Source organism: Diabrotica virgifera, chromosome 1, assembly GCF_917563875.1.
Source record: "Diabrotica virgifera virgifera chromosome 1, PGI_DIABVI_V3a".
NCBI classification, from domain to species: Eukaryota; Metazoa; Arthropoda; class Insecta; order Coleoptera; family Chrysomelidae; genus Diabrotica; species Diabrotica virgifera.
The window spans coordinates 37277453-37301599 of NC_065443.1; the positions used below are offsets into that span (position 1 = coordinate 37277453).

Genomic DNA, 24147 nt, shown 5'->3' on the forward strand with positions numbered 1-24147 from the left:
GCAAATTTAACAAATGAAAATCGCAATTAAAAAAAAAGCTCACAATATTTTTGGTCACATTTTAGTAGAAGTTATTCCTGGCATCGTCCTTTACAACACCTGATAGGTTTCAAAAATTCCTGAATTATATCACGTTTTTTCACCCACAGCCTGGGGTATAAGACTAGCAAAATTTTAATCTACAGGACACTAAAATAGAGTTGACAAGTTTTGAAGTTGTCTGCATTATTCTGAAGTAATGTGAAGTAAATCATATATCTTAACGTATGTCATAAAAGTTTTGGCACAAAATTCATTGGCTTTAATTTTAACAAAAACAAAATAATATCAAGTTGCCTTTAAAGTTTGTTTACTTTGTCTACTGTCAGTTGCAGTGCCGGTTTAACCTAACTTCGGGCCCTGGGCGCTGGAGGTTTAGGGGCCCCATTCATTGTTATTCGTTGTCAGTTTTTTAACAAGAAAACACATGCATTAACTAGAAAGGTTTATTGTAAAACCCATCAAATAATTTTTTTTAAACAAGCAAGAAGAATAGCAAACGTAAAAAATTATCCCGGGCCGGCGTAGATCAGGCGGTAGTATGCTTGACTCCCTTGCTGGTAGGTCGGGGTTCAAACCCCAGCGTCGGCAAGAACAACTAGACATTTTTAAAATGTCTATAGACCCCAGGTCGACTCAGCCTTAAATAAAATGACTACCTTGGATAAAACCAGGGGTAATAATAGGCGGTTGAAGCGTAGCACTGGTGCTTTTACCCTCCTTGTATACCATAGGCCCTAGATATAGCAGACTACCCTGCTATAATCCCAAAGTCGTGTCAGCGATATAAAACAAGAGAAATAATCCAAAAAATACATTTAAAAACATAAATCAAAAACAGAAAGTTTTACAAAACAACACATGACAAACAAAAAATATATTTTAAAAGATACATAAAGAAAAAATGCATTTGGAATTTAACAGATGTTAACAGATGTAACAGATGTTAACAATTGTTTTTCTTCTAAAAATGAATTTTCGTTTTATTAAAAAATGATTATCCCATATCGTTTATAAATAAGGAATTGTCAAGATTGGATCGAATGGAACAGAACAATTTAGAACGGGATCCTACAACATTCACAAGAAATAATACGAGGAAAATATCAATACCATATGTAAAAGGACTATCCGAGAAACTTAAAACAATAGGAAATAAATTCAACATATCAACAACATTCAAAACAACAAACACATTGAGATCTATTCTATCTAAAACTAAACCTAACAGTGAACAAGAAAGAACAAAGAACTGTATTTATAAAATACCTTGTGAATGCGAACAATTTTATATAGGTGAAACGTCAAGACCATTAGACGTTAGAGTAAATGAACATCAGTCTTATATAAAAAATAGAGAATTTGATAGATCTCAAATATGTCAACACGCATGGGATAATGAACATAGAGTTCAGTGGAGAGATTCAAGTATAGTCCTAAAAGAAGCAGATAGTAAAAAGAGAAAAATCAAAGAAGCGGCTCTAATTATGCTAAATGAAACCAATTGTGTCGCAAATTCCTCGGTAGAATGCAGTAGGATGTGGTTACCCATATTAAAGGAGGAAGTCAATAGAAAGAAAATACCACAATTAGTAAATCAGTAACATATCGAGTTAGTACATTTAGTATTTTAGTATTATTTAAAATTTAAAATATCAAGTCAGAATTTGGTATTAGTTTTGAGAGTAAACTAAATGTAAACCCAAATACTTACGATGTCGGGATAGTATCACGAGGTTTTTCCTGGTTTTCCTTCGTGATTTACTATGGAATCTCTAACGCGAGAATTTCAGTGCCACCGTTGCATTTGGTTGTCTTTTTAAAGACAGATCACATGCTATGATTTTTTGTGGCAGATATTCTTGAGTTGGGATTGATTTCATGTAATCGAATGAACTATCTTTTAGTAAAGTCGTCCCAGGAACGCAACTCATCAATATTGGCAGTATCATTTTAAAGTCGTCTACTTTAAAATGTATAATACGTGTCTGAATTGCCGATATAAATGAGTCAGATTAAATAAATTATTAGAAGAATTTTTTACTAAGCAACAACATTTTTGTTTATTTAGTATTATTTTGTATTTTGACAACGACACCCGACTTAGGCGTCGAAACGTTAATAAAATCATTTTTAGGTAAAATTGTGGCTTATTTCCCATTTGAATATACTTGATTATAAAAATGCCACAAGAAAATAGCTTCAGAACAACATAAAGAAAAAAAATAGATCACTTTTTTTCTTGACTTGGCATTCGCAAACTGCCATATAATATTATCACAATTCAGTTTCTCCAGTTCATCATTCTCTATATACAATAGTGATAATGCGTCTAGGTTTTCTTGATCCAAATTTGACCTTAAATATGTTTTTATTCTTTTTAAAGCCGAAAAAGACCACTCGCCTAACGCATTAGAAATTAATATCGCCAAATAAATTTGCAGTTAAAATATTGGGAAAAGTTGCCTTTACATCCTGGATGACAAATTTTTCATAAAATGTATGATTTAAATTTTGGCATAACGTTACAAAATGAGTAATTTCATTATTCTCTTTGGTTCTCTTTGGTTTCAGCAACATCTTTTTTATATTTCTCGCATAAAGTATTAATTGACGTCTTGACTTCTTCTTTATCTAGCGTAAAAGAACATCTAAAAGCTGATGTTACATCCTTGTAGCATTCAATTGACTTTAAAAGATCTTGAGTAATATTGTCGCATATAACATTAAATACTTCAATTCTGAATATCTCTTGCACCTTTAAAATGATTTGACTTTAACCTGCTTCTTCGAAAAATGTTTTTATTTTCTTTATTCTTTGAAGGTCAGTTGTATAGTAGATGTTTGAGATATCCTCGCCTTCGCAAAAGAAAGTTTTTGCTTCTTGTTCAATTTCACTAAACTTATTTCTTACGTCTCCAACAAAGCTCAAAAGAGATGCCATTCATTCAATACCCCAATTGACACGTTCTACGTTTAAATCCACAGTTTCTAACGTTTTGCTTGTTGCATTCACTCGTTCCAAACTTCTTGCCCAAATCACTGTCAATACAGCTGTCTCAAAAGTATCCATTTTATTGTACAGTGCCTTGGCTTCACTTCTATCTGCTGATTTTTCATCTCTAACTGCTTAACTGGAAAAAATATGTTTGATGGATCCGTAGTTTCTAAATACATAATGCATTTACAGCGCGTCAAATCGGGCGGGCCATCTAGTTTCAATTAATCTTTTTACACAACATTTGCCGCTTTCTTTCAGTAAATTCTACCTTTCAGGAGAAGCCGAACAAAAACGTGTAGATACTTTGAACAGTTCTGAAATAACTAGTTGCTTCCAAGATGGATTCACATGCAAAATTCACTACAGTTCGAGACATCTTTCTGACAACTTTCTGTAGTTTTTAGAAAAGGGCCCCGCCACAAACATCGACACGGGGCCTCTGTGGGGCTAGGCTACGCCTAGGTGTGAAGAGATGTAACAATAGAACATAGGCGTTTGCAGTGTATTGGCGTATCTGCGTATGAGATTATTTTAGGAAAATATGTAGATTATTTAGCGACTTTATTTTTTTATAATTAAAAGGAACAGGCCCTTTCGGCCCCTCCGGGGCCCGGGCTCGTGGGCGCCCGCTCCATGCGCCCAGTGGATAAACCGGCACTGGTCAGTTGCGATTTATTTATTTTCAAGTTCTCGCTTTAAGATGACGTATAAATTAGAAATACGAAAAATGATCTACAAGTTGGTTGGGCGGGTACCCAAAGCTAAAATCTGTCGAATATTCCAGATTGAAAACATTTCACGCAGAACCATTTATAGAACAATAACGGAGTGTGAGAAGAGAATATTGTCTGAATCTACCAAAAAGTGTAAGACCACAGGAGAGGTCCGAGAGATTGGTAATAAGAGTAAAACACCAGGTTGGAATGTCAAACATACCAGGTTGGAATCTCAACTAGGAGATTGGCTCGTCAATACAGATCTTCTATATCAGACGACGATATCGCTGAAATCGAGAAGGAATTGATTTAAATACCGAAGAAGACGTAAGTGCCCCAAATACTTTCAAGCACAACTCCTTCGTATGCCAAGATGCTACCATCAGCTGAGACGAGTACACTTTTCTTCTTTTTGTAGTTCCTATCCGTTTCGGATGTTGGCGATCATCATGGCAATCTGTACTTTGCATACTGCTGCTCTACTGCTCTACACACCTCTCTACTGCAGTACACTTTTACAAAGAAAAAATCATTATTTTGATGACGAAAACTATTTCACTTAGATTAGTTAGATCACTTAGATAGAGTTATTCTGAAATAAAGGGAAACGACGGATTTTATACGGACAATGTAGAGGAATGTCCTAACAATGTTAGATACCAACATAACGCAGAATTTGCAGATAAAATCTTTGTCTGGAGCGATTTCTATCAGGGGCTTATCTTGACCTTTTGTGTGAAGAGTAATGGGTGAAGCTTTAAAGAGTCAGAGCTAAATTGATAACTGCTTTTCCAAATTGCTTCAGTTTGCCCACGAACATCATGCCTATGACCTATGACGATATTATGTTTTGGCCAGACCTATCATCAAGCCATTACTGAGATACCCAAAACTGGCTTCGAAGCACCACATACCCTTTATTCCCAGAAACGATAGTTCTCCAGACTTGCCTCAGGCTGGCCCAATAGAGGATTTTTGGGCTTTAATGTCTAGGAAAATTTATCATGAAGACTAGGAAGCTAGGAAGCACAAGAAGAACAATTAAGACGGATAATTTACGAAAAACTGAGAGAAATTGATCTGAATTCCATCCAGGACCTCATGAGAGACATTGGAAGAAATTTGCGTCTAGTAGAACAGAATGGGCCAGTCCACATAATTCGATAGCATAGGTTGTTAAGTATTGTTATAATAACTAGATAGTGTTTTAAATAAATTTCTTCATTAAAGAAAATCCGATGAATATCTTGTGTCAAAACTTTCAGTGCATACGTTAAATAAAAAGACAATATTTAACTTAAAACATTTTTGTTGTGCATAAAACATTTTTAATGCGATAATTCTAAAAGTTATAGTAATAAAAAAACGTAATAAAACGTAAAAATATACTTTATAAAATATACTTTTTCATACTCATATGATTCTGTTACTACACAAACCATCCAACACAGTTTTGCAAAATCCACTCATCATTATTAATATTGAAATTATACGAAATTTCTCAATAACTTCGCACTTGACAAAGTCGGAATGATTTAGTTTGAAAACATTTTTGTCATACAAATCGATATTATTTATTCATTACACGTTCTAGCACCCATCCATCACAGTCAACCATACGAAATCGACTCTCAACACCCCAACATGGGTTCAAACTTTTCCATATAACACCCCTAACCTATAATTAACCCCTGAATGGCTTAAACAATTCCTGTATTTTCCGTTTTTTACACCCCCGGCATACGAATACGAGCGAAATTATACGAAGGGGAATAATAAAGGTACAAGATGGGAACAACTGGGTATTACGCTATAAAAAAACACTTATGTTATTGAATAGAAATGCCATTTTAAATTTCAATATAGTGGAAATTGGTTCGATCAATCTCTCTAATTGTGAATGTAAAAAAGGTAAATTATTGGGAACACCCATTTAGACAAAATTACTTAATAGGTTTGGTGGATGGAATTCACACAGAATTTAGTAAATGACATTAAATCCAGGAATCTTAAGCCCCGTCCTCACGGGTAAACATTTGTGACGAACCAGCTGTTCGTCGCAAATTGTTGCGTGCTTGAAGTAAATTGTGCTAGTGTGGACGTGTTCGTCGCATAGATCCGACGAAAGAATTTTCGACACACACGCTCCATCGATTGTCAATTTTTGAGCGAAGATCAAAGGATTTGGGTCGCATATGGTTTGCAGTGTGGACTTTGCGGTATTTAATCCACACAACCTATGCAAAGGCGCACAACGAACGATAAACAAATTTTCGATGGTCGAGCAGTTAAATCTGTGACGCAACTTCTTGCAACGAACCACTAATTCAATACGCACGTAAAAAATTACCAGTCAGGACGCGGCTTTACGAACAATTGCAAAATAATTCATATTGCCAAATTGTATGAAACATTGCAATGTGCGTCATTAGATCAGGAAATCCAGAGTGTATGTGATAGTTTTCAAACGTCATATTTTATGCAAACTGGTGGTTTTACGATAACAGTTTTGTTGGCAATGGAATCTTCTGGCTCAGGTTTTCGTGCAATAACTACTTATGTTGCCGGAATCGACGGTTTTACATGTCATCCGACGAACGGCGGTGGCTTAGTTAAATTAGAAATTGAAAAATTTCTGGTGTCGGTGCCGGGGATCGAATCGGCAAGCCAGTAAGTACCATAGCCGGTTAGCTAAAGCTACCACTCTGTGGTACGTTGACATTGCAGGTAATTAAAAAGCGGATCTAGCAGCAACAAAAGTCTATTTCCTGAACAGAGAAATTCAAACAATAGTAGATCTAAAGAGGTATAATTAGACTACATACTCTACGAAAATTAAGACCAATTTGTTTCTGTAGTTCTGAGTTCTCTGCAATCAAAAATTTTTCACCACAAACTGCTATCAATAAAAAGATAAAGACAAATCTATTATTCCGAGATTGAGAATAGGACGAAACACATCATATTTATAACGACATACACTCAAACAAACTTATATGGAATCACTATGTATTTGAAACCTGCAGCTTTTGGAAGCTATATGTGTAAATAATTTAGTTGAAACGATAGGAAGAGTTGGCGTGCCCAAAGACTATATAGCAGGAGAAAGTTACGGGATGCCGAGTTAACCAGGCAATACAAGATTGATCACGTAAATTGGTGTCTTCAACACCAAAACTGGAACATTGGAAATTGGAAAAGTGTGCTATTTTCAAACGAAACTATTTTCAAACAAAAGTAGGATAGGGGGAGGAAGACAAGCAAGAACGGAACATTTGACAAATTCCAGCAATCCACTTTTGTACTATAGTAACTCTACTTATTTTAATACAACACATTCTCATCGTCAACATCAGATTCAGCATTACTGAGGCGATTTTTCAAGAAACCAGGTAGGTATACTATTAAATTGCTAACGAATAAATAATTCAAGAAATATAAATAACAAAAGATATTGCTTACACTGCACAAAATTTCAGTTTTTAATGAAAATAGTGGTTGGCATTAGTAAGAAATATGGCCTAGAACTCAACACCAAACAGATCAGATAATTTAGCAAAGAAAAAATATTGGGCGCAGAAGTTACCATCAATGAAGAACTTAAGAACCTCTTCGCAACATCCACCACAGGTCTATTCAATGAAGTTATAAATAAAACTATTATTGTCAGTGTGATTATCAACATTCGTAATGGATGGGCACTGTAATAAGAAGTTAAAATGTGGTGGATCCCGTAGATTTGTTAACGAAAGCAATGTTTCTTACAAGTCATTAAGCCTAATGGAGGAGACCGAAGAATTCGCAAGGAATGACTACCAAGTGCCATGGGGAAATACAAGTGGGAAATAATAGAAAGGGGAGATATCTATTTATTTAGAAGAATAATCCATCTCTTTCCCTCCACTTTTCCGTGTATTATAAGGCGAAGTGGATGGTATTTAGGTACTCTAATTATATGGCCGAAGTATTCTGTTTTTCTCCTCTTTATGAGCAGACGTTCTGAATTCATCATCTGGAGAACATTTTCGTTGGAAGTGTGCGAAACCCACCATATCTTTAGGATTCGTCGATAGCACCACAATTCGAATGCTTCTAATTTATTTAGCATTGTGATTTTTAACGTCCATGCCTCACAACCATACAATAATATAGACCACACGTAACATTTTAGGACCTTCTTGCGAATCTTCATCTAGAGGCTTCGGTTACATAAAACTGGTTTCCAGGTCATAAAAGCCTTACGTGATATTTCAATCCTGGTTATTATCTCTTCATCACAATCGTAATTTACATTTAACTAACTGCCAAGGTATTTAAAATGGTTTACTCGTTCTGTCTCCTCTCCACCAAGAGAAAGCACGCCTTGATCTACATTTATCTTTCCAACTGCCATCCACTAAGATTCATAATGTCCAGTTATTTTAAGAAACTGGCGTAACATTCGAGGGTGTGAGTGACCAACTAAATGAGATATCAATCATCAGAATTAAAGAGATGTTGCGTGCTCAACGTCTTAATTTTCTCTGATCGTGTATCGATACTAGTTAAATACCTGACCTCATTCCTACTGTTGATCACCGTTTTCTTATCCTATTTATTAATTTTTCCTTTTTAACTAGTATATTACATCCTGGTGCCATTCATTTTTATTTGACATTCTGTTTTCTTTTACGTTTAAAGACCGTTCTAAAAATACATTTTGTGGAAGGGCTTATGGAACGGTGATCCCGAGTAGTTCCCGGTGTAAATAACACCCCCGTCTCTAAGTTAGGCGGCTGTGGACGATCCCTGGCAGTGTGACGTCACACGCGGAAGCATCTCGTCGTCGCCAGAGTGTGTTATCCGTCCATGCCGTTTTGCCGGTCTCGCTATTGTCCATTTTGATTCGATTTTCTCTCGTTTTCCATTTCTCTGTGCGGGAAATGACATTTGTCTAATATTTTGGTCGACATGGATGTGAACTACGCTTCGACCTTGATAGTGTTCATCGGCTTCTTCCGCTTTCATCATGCAGTGGTTAAATAAGATGTCAAAGGTGGAATGAGTGATGCGAGAGTATGTTCAGGGGGTGGAAGTTCGGAAGTAAGGTAATTTTTTATATTGTAATTCAATTTATAGTATAATTTATAGTAACGTAATTTATTAGTGCCATTTTATCTCTTTTATATTCTCCTTTCTACACTCTTCCAGTTATCACGTTGAAACAATCGTAAATTAATTATTAAAGTGAAAAATCCCGTATTGTCAATTTACAAATAAGTATTTTTTTATAATATTTGTTTTAATTGAAAACTATTGTATGCCAATCTAAGTGGTTATCATTATTTCAAATTATTGTGAGAAAATGTAAAATTACAGTGGTTTTAAATCTATCTAATCGTTGTTGATCTTGAAAAAGTCTTGATCAGTATACTAAAACTAAAAAACACAATTGCCTAGTGGACGAAATAAAGTGTTTCATTCTTATTAATCAACGCATATTTATACTTACTTAATACACAATCAAACATACTTACAAACAAATCTACCCAATTAGCAGCATACGCAGATGATATAAACATAATGAGCAGAACAATGAATGCAGCGGAAGAAACCTACGTTGAGTTGAAACAGAGTGCAGAAGCAGTAGGGCTAGCAATAAACACAAATAAAACAAAACTACTCATACAAACCAGATCAAATAGACCGGCGCAACAACACTTTATTGACGATATAGAACATGTGAATAGATTCACCTACCTAGGAATGGATCTGGTTGCAAGCAATGAAGAAGAACCGGAAATAAATAGAAGGCTTGTGCTGGCAAATAAAGCCTATTTCGCGATGGGCCACATATTCAAATCGCGAGACGTACACCGGAAAACAAAACTCCGGGTATATAAAACAATAATCAGGCCCATAGTAAGTTATGGCTGCGAAACATGGGTGGTGACACAGAAATCTGCCAATGCATTAGATGTGTTTGAAAGAAAAGTATTACGTAGGATACTGGGCCCAATAAGTGAAAATAACAACTGGCGAATTAGGTATAATAGAGAAATATACGAGCAATATAGCGAACCAACTCTAGCACAATACACTAAACTGCAGAGATTACGGTGGGCAGGGCACGTGGTCCGCATGCATGAGAATAGAATCCCCAGAAAATTGCTGAATGCAAGAATGCAGGGAAGAAGACCTGTTGGTAAGACCTAAAAAGAGATGGGAAGACGAAGTCGATGAGGATGCCAGGAACTTCCTGGGAACGCGTTCATGGAAAAGAACAGCGGTAAATCGAAATGATTGGAGAAGCTTGTTGAAGGAGGCCAAGGCTCGATTTGGGCTGTAGTGCCATTGGATGGGATGGGAATACACAATCAACAAATTAATATATTGTAGATTTATTTTTTTTATTTCCTTTTAATATTTTGCGATTTCTCGTGAAAAATAAATGTGTGAAAAACCTGTTTGAAAAATTTCATGTTATACCTACTTGATGTGACCATAAGCCTTCTTAACTTGGGAGTAAGTCATGCTTAATTCTCTTGTTTACTTCGCTTCATAAAATGTTTCCTGCTGCTACCCAGGTCAGTTTTTGGGCTGGATTTTTCAGAATTATACGTACTCTGTTTTAATTACTCCAACGAAATCTTTTCTATATTTACACATGGATTTTCGATTTTCTCGTTCCTTCTAGATCTTTTCTATCTATTATTTTTTCTCTAGTTCATTTTGTAGTTTTTACAGAACAGAACACTACATTACCGCAGTAGGTTGATTTGATAAACCATTGCTGTAACCCTGTTGTGAGCTTGTGATCAATTTTACGTAAGATCAACATGGTACACATGTATGCAGGTAAATTTAAATTAAGTTAAAATTAAAAAAATATGCTTATTCCCTGTTAAAAAATGTATGCTTTATACATTCTAAAATTTATAGGATACGGAATAATTTCGTCCGAAACTAATCAAATTTGTCATTAAGCCTGGTGTATGCGCGATTTTAGACTTTATAGTTTGTATTATCTATTCTTTGGTCAAATCTATACTGGAAAACTTCGTAGCCATATGCAAACCATGAGTGCTAATTACACCAATTTTTGTAGAGGTTAATAGCATAATAGTTATTGGGCTGTCTTAATTGGATTGGACTTATCCGATACAGGCATGTTATTCCACAAATATCTATATCTGGATTCCACGAAGGCAACGCGGAAAGTAACGTATCATATTCCAAAGGGCTTGCCCTTCATACAATTTGCAACTAAAGTAAATGGTATGTAAAAATTGGAATAAATCCTTTGTAAAAGGTATAAAATTTATTAAAATCCCTAAAGGGCTACATCAGAACAAAACGTTTTCGATTTTATTACAAAATCATCATCAGTGTAAGACAGTCTGGATGCTAGCTGAGCCACCAAAGAAATATAGGGGTAATAACCCTTCAAATATAAAATGTATGCTTTACAGATGCATATTTACTTAAAATGCCTTGTGATGGGCAAAAGGCAACAGGAATAATGCCCTAAGGTAAGGTATTTAAATTCCCAACATGTGGGATGCAAAAAAATTGAGTTTACATTTCGATGACTTTATGGCAACTCCCATCTGTAAAGCATACATTTTATATTTGAAGGGTTATTACCCCTATATTTCTTTGGTGGCTCAGCTAGCATCCAGACTGTCTTACACTGATGATGATTTTGTAATAAAATCGAAAACGTTTTGTTCTGATGTAGCCCTTTAGGGATTTTAATAAATTTTATACCTTTTACAAAGGATTTATTCCAATTTTTGTGATTGATGGTATACAGCCAACTACAGGAAAACTTTTCTTTCCTTGTGGATTTTTTAAATGGTATGTAGTAGTAAATGGTGTATAGTAATGATATTCTTTCCTTGTTACTTAAATTGTTTATAGTGAAAATAATCCAGAGACAGCTACAAAAAAATAGATGTTCGTCTATTTTTTTCAAACATCAAAGAACACATTCTTCACCATCGATTAATTAGAGTTCCGAAAATGGTCAAATTTGTCTTAGAAAACACTTTAAAACTAGGTCTCGGTCTAATTTATCGGACTGGCTAACTGATACTCAATTTTTATCCGACAGTGCTATATTTGGATAAAGTCATCCGACTTTGGACATCCGATTTTGGATATCCGACAATGCTTATACTGAAATGATGGCATCTCCTGAGGTAAAATATGCCGGAAGTAAAATGAGCCTCCGTTCGGATTTCCGGGTGAGGACTATCTCAGGGGGAACACGGAACACCATTGAAGGTTAGAAAAATCAGAATAGGGTCGTGGAATCTTGGTAGTCTTACAGGTAAGAGTCTGGAGTTAGTGGATGCGCTCAAACGAAGGAGAGTTCAAATTGCTTGTATTCAAGAAACTAGGTGGAAAGGACAAAGGGCGAAAGAACTAAGTGAAGGATACAAATTGTGGTATGCAGGGAGTAGTAACAGTAGAAATGGAGTTGGTATAATTGCTGATAGTGAAATGAAAGATAACGTAGTGGAAGTTGTAAGAACGAGTGATAGAATGATGTCAGTGAAATTTGTAATTGATAAAGAGGTATTGAATGTTGTGTATGTGTGTGTATGCTCCTCAACCAGGTCTGGGTGAGAAGGAAAGAAGAGCTTTCTATGACCAATTAGGAGACGTCCTGAGTGATACTCCGTCAGAGGAGAAAGTTATAATAGGAGGTGATTTCAATGCGCATGTGGGCCAAGCCAAGGCAGGATACGAAGCAATACATGGGGGATTAGGCTTTGGAACTACAAATGAAGCTGGAGATGATATGCTTGAATTATCAACAGCACTAGATATGGCGATTGTTAACACATTCTTTAAAAAGAGAGAAACTCATCTTATTACGTACAAAAGTAGACAACATCAATCCCAAATATACTATTTCATGATAAGGAAAGAAGACATACGTGAATGCAAGGATTGCAAGGTAATAGTTAGTGAGACAGTAAGCCAACAACATAAGCTGCTTGTTCTGGACATTGAAGTAAAAAGTGAAGCTAACCCAAAATATCGGAGAGGACCGCAAAAAATTAAGTGGTGGATGATAGAAGATGAGAAAGAAGGTATATTCAGGGAAAGAAGGTATATTCAGGGAAAGAATAGTAGACAAAATATGTTGGAACATGAAAGGAAGCCCTAATACAATTTGGAGAAAAATGGCCGGTAGTATTAGAGAGACTGCTATTGAAATACTTGGGAAAACGTCAGGAAAAAACACCATACCAATTTCGCAAGTTCTTCAACCATAAGGTTCTACTTCATCCTGGACTGCGTTTGCCTGCTATTTTTCCTTGCATGATATTTTGTAGCAAATTATATTTGGGACCTCTCATTACATGTCCGAAATACTCCAGCTTTCTCTGCTTGATGCTTTTTATGATCTCAGTAGTCTTGCTGAGACGTGAGACGTTCTAGTATTGTGGAGTTTCGAATCTTCTCTACCCAGGAAACTTTTAAAATTCTTCTATAGCACCACATTTCGAAAGCCTCAAGGCGATTTAGATCGATTTTATTCACAGTCCAGGACTCGACACCATAAAGTAAGACCGAGAACACGTAGCAGCGAAGTAGGCGGATCCTCAATGCCAATTTTAGGTCTCTGTTACATAACACTTTGGACATCCTTCTAAAAGCGGCTCTAGCCTGCTCTATCCTAGATCTAATTTCGCCGTGACTTTCTGCGTTACAATTTAATTGCTGTCCAAGGTAAACGATTTTATCAACTTGCTCAAGTTTGGTATTATTTACATATATAGACGGTTTTATATGCTGATGTTTACTTATTACGAGTATTTTGGTTTTCCGTATGTTCAGATGCAGACCTGTCTCCCTACAACTCTCAATGCCACTATCAAGTAGTGTCTGCAGATCTTCTTGACTAGAAGCTAGGAGTACTGTATCGTCCGCATATCGCAAATTATTAAAGACTTCACCGTTCACAAGTATTCCTTCTTGTTTTTCAGAAAGTGCTTTTCTGAAAATTCTTTTGGAGCAAACGTTGAAAAGCAGGGGTGACAAGAGGCACCCCTGCCGTAGTCCTCTTTTAATATTAAGAGACTGTGATTCCACACCATCTACTAAAACTGATGTTTGATTCCAATATTTTGCAATTATTAGAACATCTCTGCCGTCCAAGCCAATGTCTTTTAGAGCTTCGATCAATATAGAGTGCATTTCCGAGATTGTATTGTAGAAACGGATTTCGGTCAGAATGCTCAACAAAGTGGCGGTGTCAACGTTTGGTATAATTTATCATATCCAGGTAAGTACCAAAATTTAAACAGCCACTGTACCCGATTTTTAAGAGGTAAGCCATAAGGTATAATATTGTTTAAATGCGGTTTTCTCAAAACTTTATTTTGTGAATTAGTGGATTTTTTCAGTACGCCCACGTATGGCGTTTTCCCAGTACGTTTGGATTAATTTGGCCATTAATCATTGTAAATTAGTCATTTTATAATTTACAGTAAACACTTGCATATTAGTACAGTTAAAATAATAAGACGATAAATATTAAGCAAGAGAGATTAAACCTTTTTTCTGCTTTTAAGGACAAAAGCAAGTTCATTAAGGGAAACGAATTCAGAATTATTTTGCACATCATTTGAAACATTATTTGTTTAAAACATCTCATTGTTTATGGTAAAAAAGTATATTAATTTGTCTGGACCTAATTACGGTTCTGTTGATATCTGAGAAGACTTCGTCCTCACACAATGTTACGAAACTGAATTTTGTTATATACGGTTTAAATTTTCTAGCCGATTTCCGAATCTACTATACACTATACAGTAAGGAAGTACAAGCTAATAGAAGTGAATTTCTCGCGACGCGACTGTTTAAAAATCCTTGTAGTTAAGAATGTACAAAGTTCATCTCGCTGAAAACCTTTTTTTTTCCTCAGAAAGCCGTATCCGTATTTTCCACGCACGAATTTCTAACTATGTATTTCTACTTGACGAAGCGTCCAACATTTTGTAATGTGCGAAAATAACTCAGGAAATAGCTCGAAAACATGTCCACTGTATTTTAGATTAAAGAGTAAACATTCGCTAAATAGAAATTGTTTCTGGTAAAATGTGTCCCACACCCACTTGTACTCATCGTTATGAAAATGACAAACACGAATATGAAATTAAAATATGTGTCAAGGACGAGTTCATTGCTGATGTTCTAGTATTATTAATTTATCTACAGCAGGACCTAACTGGCGCATTAACTTTATCGTTTAATCATAATCACAATAATTAAAACTGCTTCTATACCACCTTAAAAACAAATAGGACTAAAAAGCTCTCAACATGAAGTAAAAACCACTTCTATGTAATTGGTATATTTATTAAAATTTAAAAATCCCAGTGGATTGAATAAAATGTCCAATTCAGAACGTTTTCGGACCTATCAGTCCATCATCAGTGAATCTACAATAAAATAAGTAATCCCACTATTAAAATTGAAAGATGGTTGAAATTTTGAAAGTTAAAAAATGTGGTTATGATTACTTACTTGAATACTTGCTAAATAGCCCCAGAACCAAACAATAGTTGAATTTATAATTCGATCTACATTATGTCAAAGTAATATTAAACAGGTGAAACGCCGATGTTAAAAGATATAACCTCCGGGAACATGGTGAAACCCTACCAGGAAACTTAAACAACCATCTTAGGCCAACGTTGACTACCAAGTGTCAAAAGTTTGTAAGGAACTGTTGAGGTTGTTGAGTTTGTCAATGTCACCCCAACATTGACAGTAAAGAAAAAGGTAGTCGATTTTCAAAGGTTTTTAACTAAATGTCATGATCCAATTCATTGAAAATATGATAAAGATTGTAGTATCTGAAAATGTCTAACATTTAAATCTATTGTTTTTTGAAAAGAAAATTGAAGGAAGTATGAGCTGCTATTAATAATGATAAAACAAATTATAAAAACAGATGATGGTGAGAGAGGAGAAAGAATGAATTTTAAATTGGAATATTATTATAGAAAGGAATTAACAGGTTGGCAAAATTATTTATATCTATATTGTATTGGTGGTTGTATATGTAAAAGGGAAATTATTTTAATTTAAATGTAAATGAAAATTGTTAAAATAATGGATTGGAGTTAGGATACAGTCAATATAAATGGTATGGAATATGTAAATGAAAAGGATTGTAATTATTATGAGACATTTTTAAAAAATTTGAGGGAATCTTGTGACAAAGTGGGGGTATGTGAAATTGAAGATAAAGAAATGTATGATTATAGCTGAGTCCAGTTGATACAAAAATGAAATTAAAATGAAATTAATATTGAAAAAATGTACTGAATAAAATAAAATTAGTAAAACCAAATTAAGAAAACGAATATTGATATATGTAATTTAATTGTAATAATAACGGGTCTGAATGTGAGAACTGAAATTAAGTGATGAAATGTTAATTGGAGAGGTCACAACTTAGTCACCCCCCTTTTCAAGTTTTTTTCCTCTTTCCCTTACTGTTTCCAAACTCCTTTACACACACTAATCATTACTAACTACATGAACCCCTATTAACCTAAACCTAATTAACTATCTTCTCACTTCTCTTTCATTTCATTACTTTATTCAGTTTAACTTCCACACCCCCTCTTTTCTCAATCCCTCTCTTTCCCTTATTACACTTGTCCTTCTACCTTACATCACAGTCCTCTACTTTTTGTCTTTGACTGTTTCCAAATATATTTTACCTCTCCAATTAACATTTCATCACTTAATTTCAGTTCTCACATTCAGACCCGTTATTATTACAATTAAATTATATCAATATTCGTTTTCTTAATTTGGTTTTACATACTAATTTTATTTTATTCAGTACATTTTTTCAATATTAATTTCGTTTTAATTTCATTTTTGTATCAACTGGACTCAGCTATAATCATACATTTCTTTATCTTTAATTTCACATACCGCCACTTTGTAACAAGATTCTCTAAAATTTTTAAAAAATGTCTCAGAATAATTACAATCCTTTTCATTTACATATTTCATACCATTATATTGACTGCATCCTAACTCCAATCCATTATTTTAACAATTTTCATTTACATTTAAATTAAAATAATTTCCCTTTTACATATACAACCACCAATACAATATAGATATAAATAATTTTGCCAACCTCTTAATTCCTTTGTATAATAATATTCCAATTTAAAATTTATTCTTTCTCCTCTCTCACCATCATCTGTTTTTATATTTTTGTTTATCATTATTAATAGCAGCTCATACTTCCTTTTTAATCAATTTGATCAGTTTAATTTTATAGTATACAGTCAAATTAAAATAATTTTATATTAAAAAAAAATTGTAAAACACAATTTTCTTTTCAAATAACAATAGATTTAAATGTTAGACATTTTCAGATACTAAAATCTTTATCATATTTTCAATGCATTGGATCATGACCTTTTGTTAAAAACCTTTGAAAATCGACTACCTTTTTCTCTACTGTCAATGTCACTCCAAACAGTTCCTTACAAACTTTTGACACTTGGTAGTCAACGTTGGCCTAAGATGGTTGTTTAAGTTTCCTGGTAGGGTTTCACCATGTTCCCGGAGGTTATATCTTTTAACATCGGCGTTTAGCCTGTTTACTATTACTTTGACATAATGTAGATCGAATTATAAATTCAACCATTGTTTGGTTCTGGGGCTATTTAGCAAGTATTCAAGTAAGTAATCATAACCACATTTTTTAACTTTCAAAATGTCAACCATCTTTCAATTTTAATAGTGGGACTACTTATTTTATTGTAGATTAACTGATGATGGACTGATAGGTCCAAAAACGTTCTGAATTGGACACATTTTATTCAATGCATTGGGATTTTTAAATTTTAATAAATATACCAATTACATAGAAGTGGTTTTTACTTCATGTTGAGAGCTTTTTAACTATATGGTATACAGCCAACCTAGGGAACTTCCCTTATTAGTTTAAATAGGACTAAATTTTGAGTTGTGTTGCTTGCCGGATGGGTTCTAATAATTATTGGTTTAAATTCGACTTTTACAAAATGGTGATACACTTCCGGGATTGGTAACTCAATTGTCATTTATCTTTGAGGTTTACTGACCCTTTTGTTGATTTTTTTCTCTTCGTATTTTCGTGTTAAGTTTCATTTTATATCTGGTATAAATCAAGTATTGTTGTGATTGACGGGTATTTTTAGTCATCATCATCATCATGCAACCTCTTCTGTCCACTGCTGGACATACTTAGGTCTCTCCTATTTTTCGCCACTCTCTACGGTTCTGTGCGTCGTGTTGCCATTTCTTGGATATTCGTTAAATGTCGTCCATCCAGCCTGTCGGTGGTCGTCCTCTGTTGCGTTTGTCTTCTCTTGGGCGCCAGTCAATTAGTTTTCTGGTCCTTCCTGAGTCTTTCAGTCGCGCTATGTGACCTGCTCAATTCCATTTCAGCTTGGCTATACGTTCGACGACATCAGTGATACATGTTCTTTTACTTAGGTCTTGGTTCCTTATTTTGTCTTTTTTTGTCACGCCGAGAATCGATCTTTCCATGCGCCTTTGTGCCACTCGCATTTTTAGTGCTGTTGTTTTTGTGAGCGTGAGAGTTTCTGCTCCGCATGTCATAATAGGAAGAACGCATTGGTCAAATGTCTTCCGTTTCAGAGCTATCGGGATGTTGCTCTTAAAGATGTCTCTTAATGAACCATACGCCGCCCAAGCAAGTGTTATTCGTCGTTGAAATTCGCAGGTCTGATTATCCTTGCTTATTCTGATTTTATGACCGAGATTGCTGTACTCTTCTGTCAATTCTACCACTTGATTTTGGATGGTTAGGTGTTCGCTGGGAACTAAATTTGTCATAAATTTGGTCTTACTGATGTTCATAAAATCCTTTATAAAAGGTATATTTGTTAAAATCCCTATACAGGGCTACATCAAAGACATAACTAGTTTTCAATCGGTTGACCGATCATCATCAGTATAATCTCAGAATCTAACATGCTAACCACCAAAGTAAAAAATATTAAAAATGAATAACCATTTTCAATTTCGTTGCAAAACGAAAATACAGCCGAACCATATTCCAGTCCAATCAGAGAGTGCTGCAAGCACCTCTACCGGTTTCGAAACTTATTAGTCTCTCATCAGGAGGCACATATGCTGCTCTCCCCGATCCAACCAAAACAAACCCCAGCGTGCAGTCCCGAATTGCAACGAACGAAATGGCATAGATGCCCTAGCGGCAACTGCTAGCAAAAGACTAAGTTTTCACTCTAATGGCATATAACATATCCCACCAGAATGAAAACAATGTATGGCTTGCAAATTGTAGAAGCCTCGGAGGTGTAACCAGAGAAGGTTCCCATTGTTTTCATTCTGGTGGGATATGTTATATGCCATTAGAGTGAAAACTTAGTCTTTTTTTTAAAAAATATTAAAAAGATGTGATTTTGAACATGGATGTATAAAATATCCAATGTTTTACGCTCGAGGTACCAATGAGCTTAATTTGACTAATTCACATCATGGCTGTATGGAAGCAAGTGAAGACAAGAAGCAAGTTACTGATGTTCATATTTAGACCTATTGTTGAAGATAGCATTTGTTGTGCTTCACCCAGATCTTCGGTAATAAGTACTATATCCTCGGCAAAGCGCAGATGATTGAGCATTTCTCCATCTATTTTTATTCCTCTATTTTCCCACTTTAGCATTTTAAAGGCATATTCGAGGACCGTTATAAATAATTTAGGTGAGAGAGTGTCGCCCTGTCTCACACCTCGCTTGATATGAATTTCTCTGGTGGTATCATGCACCTAGTATTTTGACAACGACATCCGATTTGGGCGTCGAAACGTTAATAAAATTAGTTTTTCAATTTAATTGTGGCTTATTTCCCAATCAAAATAGTTAAATATTTTTACATTGCAATCATAATGCAGATACTTTTATAACTTTAATTATTATTGCCAAAATCATTCAGGTAATAATAAAAGTGCAGTTTTTGCTGGACGTGCAGGACAAAGTGCCAGTCTCATTCCGAGTCCCATTCTGTAGCAAAAATAGCTGTCACATTTGTCCCGCGGGACAAAATGCGGGATATGTGCTGAAGTAATTTAGGTATGCTCATCTTAACTGTTCAAAGCCTTTTTTGTCTATTTCATTCATTCGCCGTTTCAGTAATTTGCGGTGGTACAAACTTTTTTCATTTTCGCTTTATTGAACACATTATGATACAAGATAACAATCTTATCAACCTACATTAAGAATGCAAGCGGCTTTATATTATTTAAACCATAAATTATCTTCATATTTTATAAACACAATGTAAACACGGTAAAAACTTGTCTGCTATCTATGAAAAATAGGTTAATGAATTACATATTCCGCCAACAACAAACCGTTATCGATCGTTTCACCCCAGCGCAGAAAAATAATAAAAAAACTAATTGTAATTAATGATGTAACGTTCATAGTCTTCAAATTATATATAAACATACGTATGGAAATGACAATACAAAGTGCGTTGAACTAAAAGATGTTGAACCATTATACAGACAAGATAATGAATTGTTGTTGATTTTTTTCGTTAAACGTCGCCTGTGAGTCGGAATATAGTCGTCAACGTCGCCGTAGGAAAAACAAATGGATGGTTATGGCAGTAAAATGTCCTCTTATGGTTATACTTAGCACAAAACGCTTGTATTTCTGTTGACAAATGCCATGGGAATTGTATTTGAGGAATTGTAACTTAGGCCAGGGTAATAAGACAAAAATATACCCTGTTCGTGACACTCGAGCAGCCAGGGTACTGAAGCGTTTTTTCGACAGGTAATACCTACAAGAGCAAATTGTAGCTATTTCCTGCGTAGGATCTGGCGGCCATTTTTATTTATAAACAATTAACTGTCAAAAAATGGCATTTCTCCCTTTTTTTTTTCAAATCAATAGAAAACAGTGAAACTTATGACTTTTTTAGTACAAATATCTTTGAGATTATGGAAAAAGCTTTAAAATGACATATTACAAAGATTGATATAATCATTTATTGTTAATATAATTGCGAAAAAAGGTCGGAATTGCAGAAAAAATTATTTTCGCAATAACTGCTGTAAAAATTAGTGTACAGGTTTGAAATTTTTGTCAAATGAGGTTTCTTTGGTGCTTAATATGTGATAAAAATTTCAAAGCGATTCATTTAATTGTTTAAATTTTATTCAAATTGTTTATCCCAGAGAGCATTTTTTTGCAATAACATAAGTCAGAAAAAAATGACGTTAGAACCATTCCACAGGTGCAAATGGAAGAGCATGAACTATATTTTCAACTTGGTTTAAAGAAAGTGAAAAAAAAATGCTTTTATTAGTAATAAATAATTATGCAAAAGTATCGTAAATCTTTCCTTATAAACTTTTTGAATAACTTTTTCCAAAAAAATTAACTTTTTTACCCTGTTTTAAGTGCACAACTACCAAGTAATGTTATTTATATCATAATTGATAAAAAATTGTAATAAATATATATAATTTCTTATATAACAAAATAAAAAGTTTATAAGGAAAGATTTACGATACTTTTGCATAATTATTTATTACTAATAAATGCATTTTTTATTTGAATAAAATTTAAACAATTGAATAAATCGCTTTGAAATTTTTTTCACATATTAAGCAATAAAGAACCCTTATATGACAAAAATTTCAAAGCTGTACACTAATTTTTACAATAGATATTGCGGAATTAATTTTTTTTGCAATTCCGACCTTTCTTCGCAATTATATTAACAATAAATGAGCATATCAAACTTTGTAATACGTCATTTTAAAGCTTTTTCCATAATCTCAAAGATATTTGTACTAAAAAAACCATAAGTTTCACTGTTTTCCATTGATTTGAAAAAAAAAGGGAAAAATGCCATTTTTTGACACTTAATTGTTTATAAATAAAAATGGCCGCCGAATCCTACGCAGGAAATAGTTACAATTTGCTCTTATAGGTATTACCTGTCGAAAAAACGCTTCAGTACCCTGGCTGCTCGAGTGTCATGGAAAAAACCTTATTACCCTGGACTAATTGCCGGTTGTGGTTATAATTTAATGTGGCCATTATAGTCCTGTCGCCAGGGGGGGTACAACGGCCTCGTTAATTCAGATGGACTTACCCAAGTTTTTTTTATGTATTTTGACCCGTAGAACACGAATTTTTTGGGTAACAGTTGATCCGGATGTCGATAAGATTGTTATAGACCAAGAACTTGAGGAATCAAATAACAGCGATTTTTGGCAAAACAAAACAATATTTTGTATTTTTTGGGTCATTTTAAGCAAAAAATATTTCTACAAGTTTTTTAGTAGGATGCACAGTTTTCGAGATAAACGCGGTTGAACTTTGAAAAAATCGAAAAACTGCAATTTTTAAACCCGAATAACTTTTGATTAAAAAATAAAATAGCAATTCTGCTTAGCGCCTTTGAAAGTTCAAGTCAAATTATGTCGGTTTTGATTATTTGCATTGCTAAAAATTTATTGTGTTATTGTTAAACAAAGCTACAAACAACTAGTGCGTGAGTGATGTTTCTATGATTTCTCATTTAAAATCGAACGAGTAGGTAGAATAGGTACTAGTGCAATCAAGACTATTTCTACGTTACATGCGTTAAAACGCATGTAAAAGCACGGGAAACCCTACGTGTTTATAGCTTTGTTAAACAATAAAAAAATAAATTTTTACCAATGCAAATAATCAAAACCGATATAATTTGACTTAAACTTTCAAATGCGGTAAGCAGACTTGCTATTTTATTTTTTAATCAAAAGTTATTCGGGTTCAAAAATTGCAATTTTTCGATTTTTTTAAAGTTCAACCGCGTTTATCTCGAAAACTGTGCATCCTACGAAAAAACTTGTAGAAATATTTTTTACTTAAAATGGCCCAAAAAATACAAAATATTGTTTTGTTTTGCCAAAAATCGCTGTTATTTGATTCCTCAAGTTCTTGGTCTATAACAATCTTATCGACATTCGGATCAACTGTTACCCAAAAAATTCGTGTTCTACGGGTCAAAATACATAAAAAAAACTTGAGTAAGTCCATCTGAATTAACGAGGCCGTTGTACCCCCCCTGGCGACAGGACTATTACTATATAGTGTGTCAATTTTAAAAGGTACCGTCCTGTGTACGATTTGGTCCCTATAGAGAATCTAAACATATGCAAAAACCCATCAAATTTATTTGTGAGGGGGGCAAACTAAATTACATCAATCATCTAGCAGGGGCTGACACAAACCCCGAAATCTTTAATGGAAAGGTTCAACTACCTTTTCAAAAATACCACATAGTGTCCCCGAAAATAGTGCGTTTCTTTAAGGTATGGATATAATACAGAATTTAGAACAAAAAAGTTCTATAACATTTTTTTGTAAAGTTAACCGTTTCCAAGAAAAAAATTACATTGTTCTCCATAAAAGTGAATTTTTATTTTCATAAATTTGAATGACATGGTAGCCTAGAAGAACTTGCTGTGACTGTGAAAATTTAACCTAATTACCCCTTGTTTATTTACTTTGAGGTGTGATTTTTGGGGTTGTTGGCATCGTAGGTACCTACCTGCAAAATAATAGATATGGGTTTGGTTGATATTTACATTATTTTACTTACCAGATTACTTACAATATTTTACTTACAAAAAACAAAGTTTATGGTTATTAGTAAACAGGCAGCCGTAAATAATAATAACTATAACGTAACAATCGGTAATGACTCAATTGAACGAGTAAGTAATCTTGTATATCTGGGTACTCATATTAATGAAAGCTGGAACCCTAGTACAGAAATAAAAAGTAGAATTGCCAAAGCAAGAACAAGTCTTATGAAATTTAAGAAAATCCTGTGCAGTCATGATCTAAATTTGGAACTTCGCATAAGAATGGTCCGATGTTATATATTCCCAGTACTACTTTACGGGGTCGAAGCATGGACACTGACAGAATCGCTTTTAAAAAACCTAGAAGCATTTGAAATGTGGGTCTACCGCCGTATCCTGAAGATCAGTTGGGTAGAAAGAGTCACAAACGAAAGGGTTTTGCAACGTTTGAATAAAAGTTGCGAAGTAGTGAACACGGTTAAAAGGCGCAAATTGGAATACTTTGGTCATATAATGCGTCACCCAGAAAAATATGACATACTTCACCTTGTCATGCAAGGTAAAATAATGGGAAAAAGAAGTGTGGGCCGCCGTACAACTTCTTGGCTTAAAAACCTACGCCAATGGTTTGGGAAAACTAGCACTGAACTATTTCGTGCGGCTGTAAATAAGACAATGATTGTTAATATGCTGGGCAACATGAGAGCCAACGATCGACAAGCGGTCTC

At 34.4% G+C, this 24147-nt stretch overlaps 1 protein-coding gene across 4 annotated transcripts in view; it reads left to right on the forward strand.

Moving 5' to 3' along the window:
* Positions 1–24147, forward strand: part of LOC114335880 (ras-associated and pleckstrin homology domains-containing protein 1-like) — a 398332-nt gene that overhangs the window by 320394 nt on the left and 53791 nt on the right. Inside the window, exon 1 of one of the 4 annotated variants that reach the window (XM_050649537.1) lies at positions 8713–8843. The exons of the other annotated variants lie outside the window; for them this stretch is intronic. Within the exon in view, the coding sequence (XP_050505494.1) occupies positions 8814–8843 (30 nt within the window). The 5' untranslated portion in view covers positions 8713–8813. Of the gene's footprint in view, positions 1–8712; positions 8844–24147 lie in introns of those variants that run through there. 4 annotated transcript variants of the gene reach the window in all.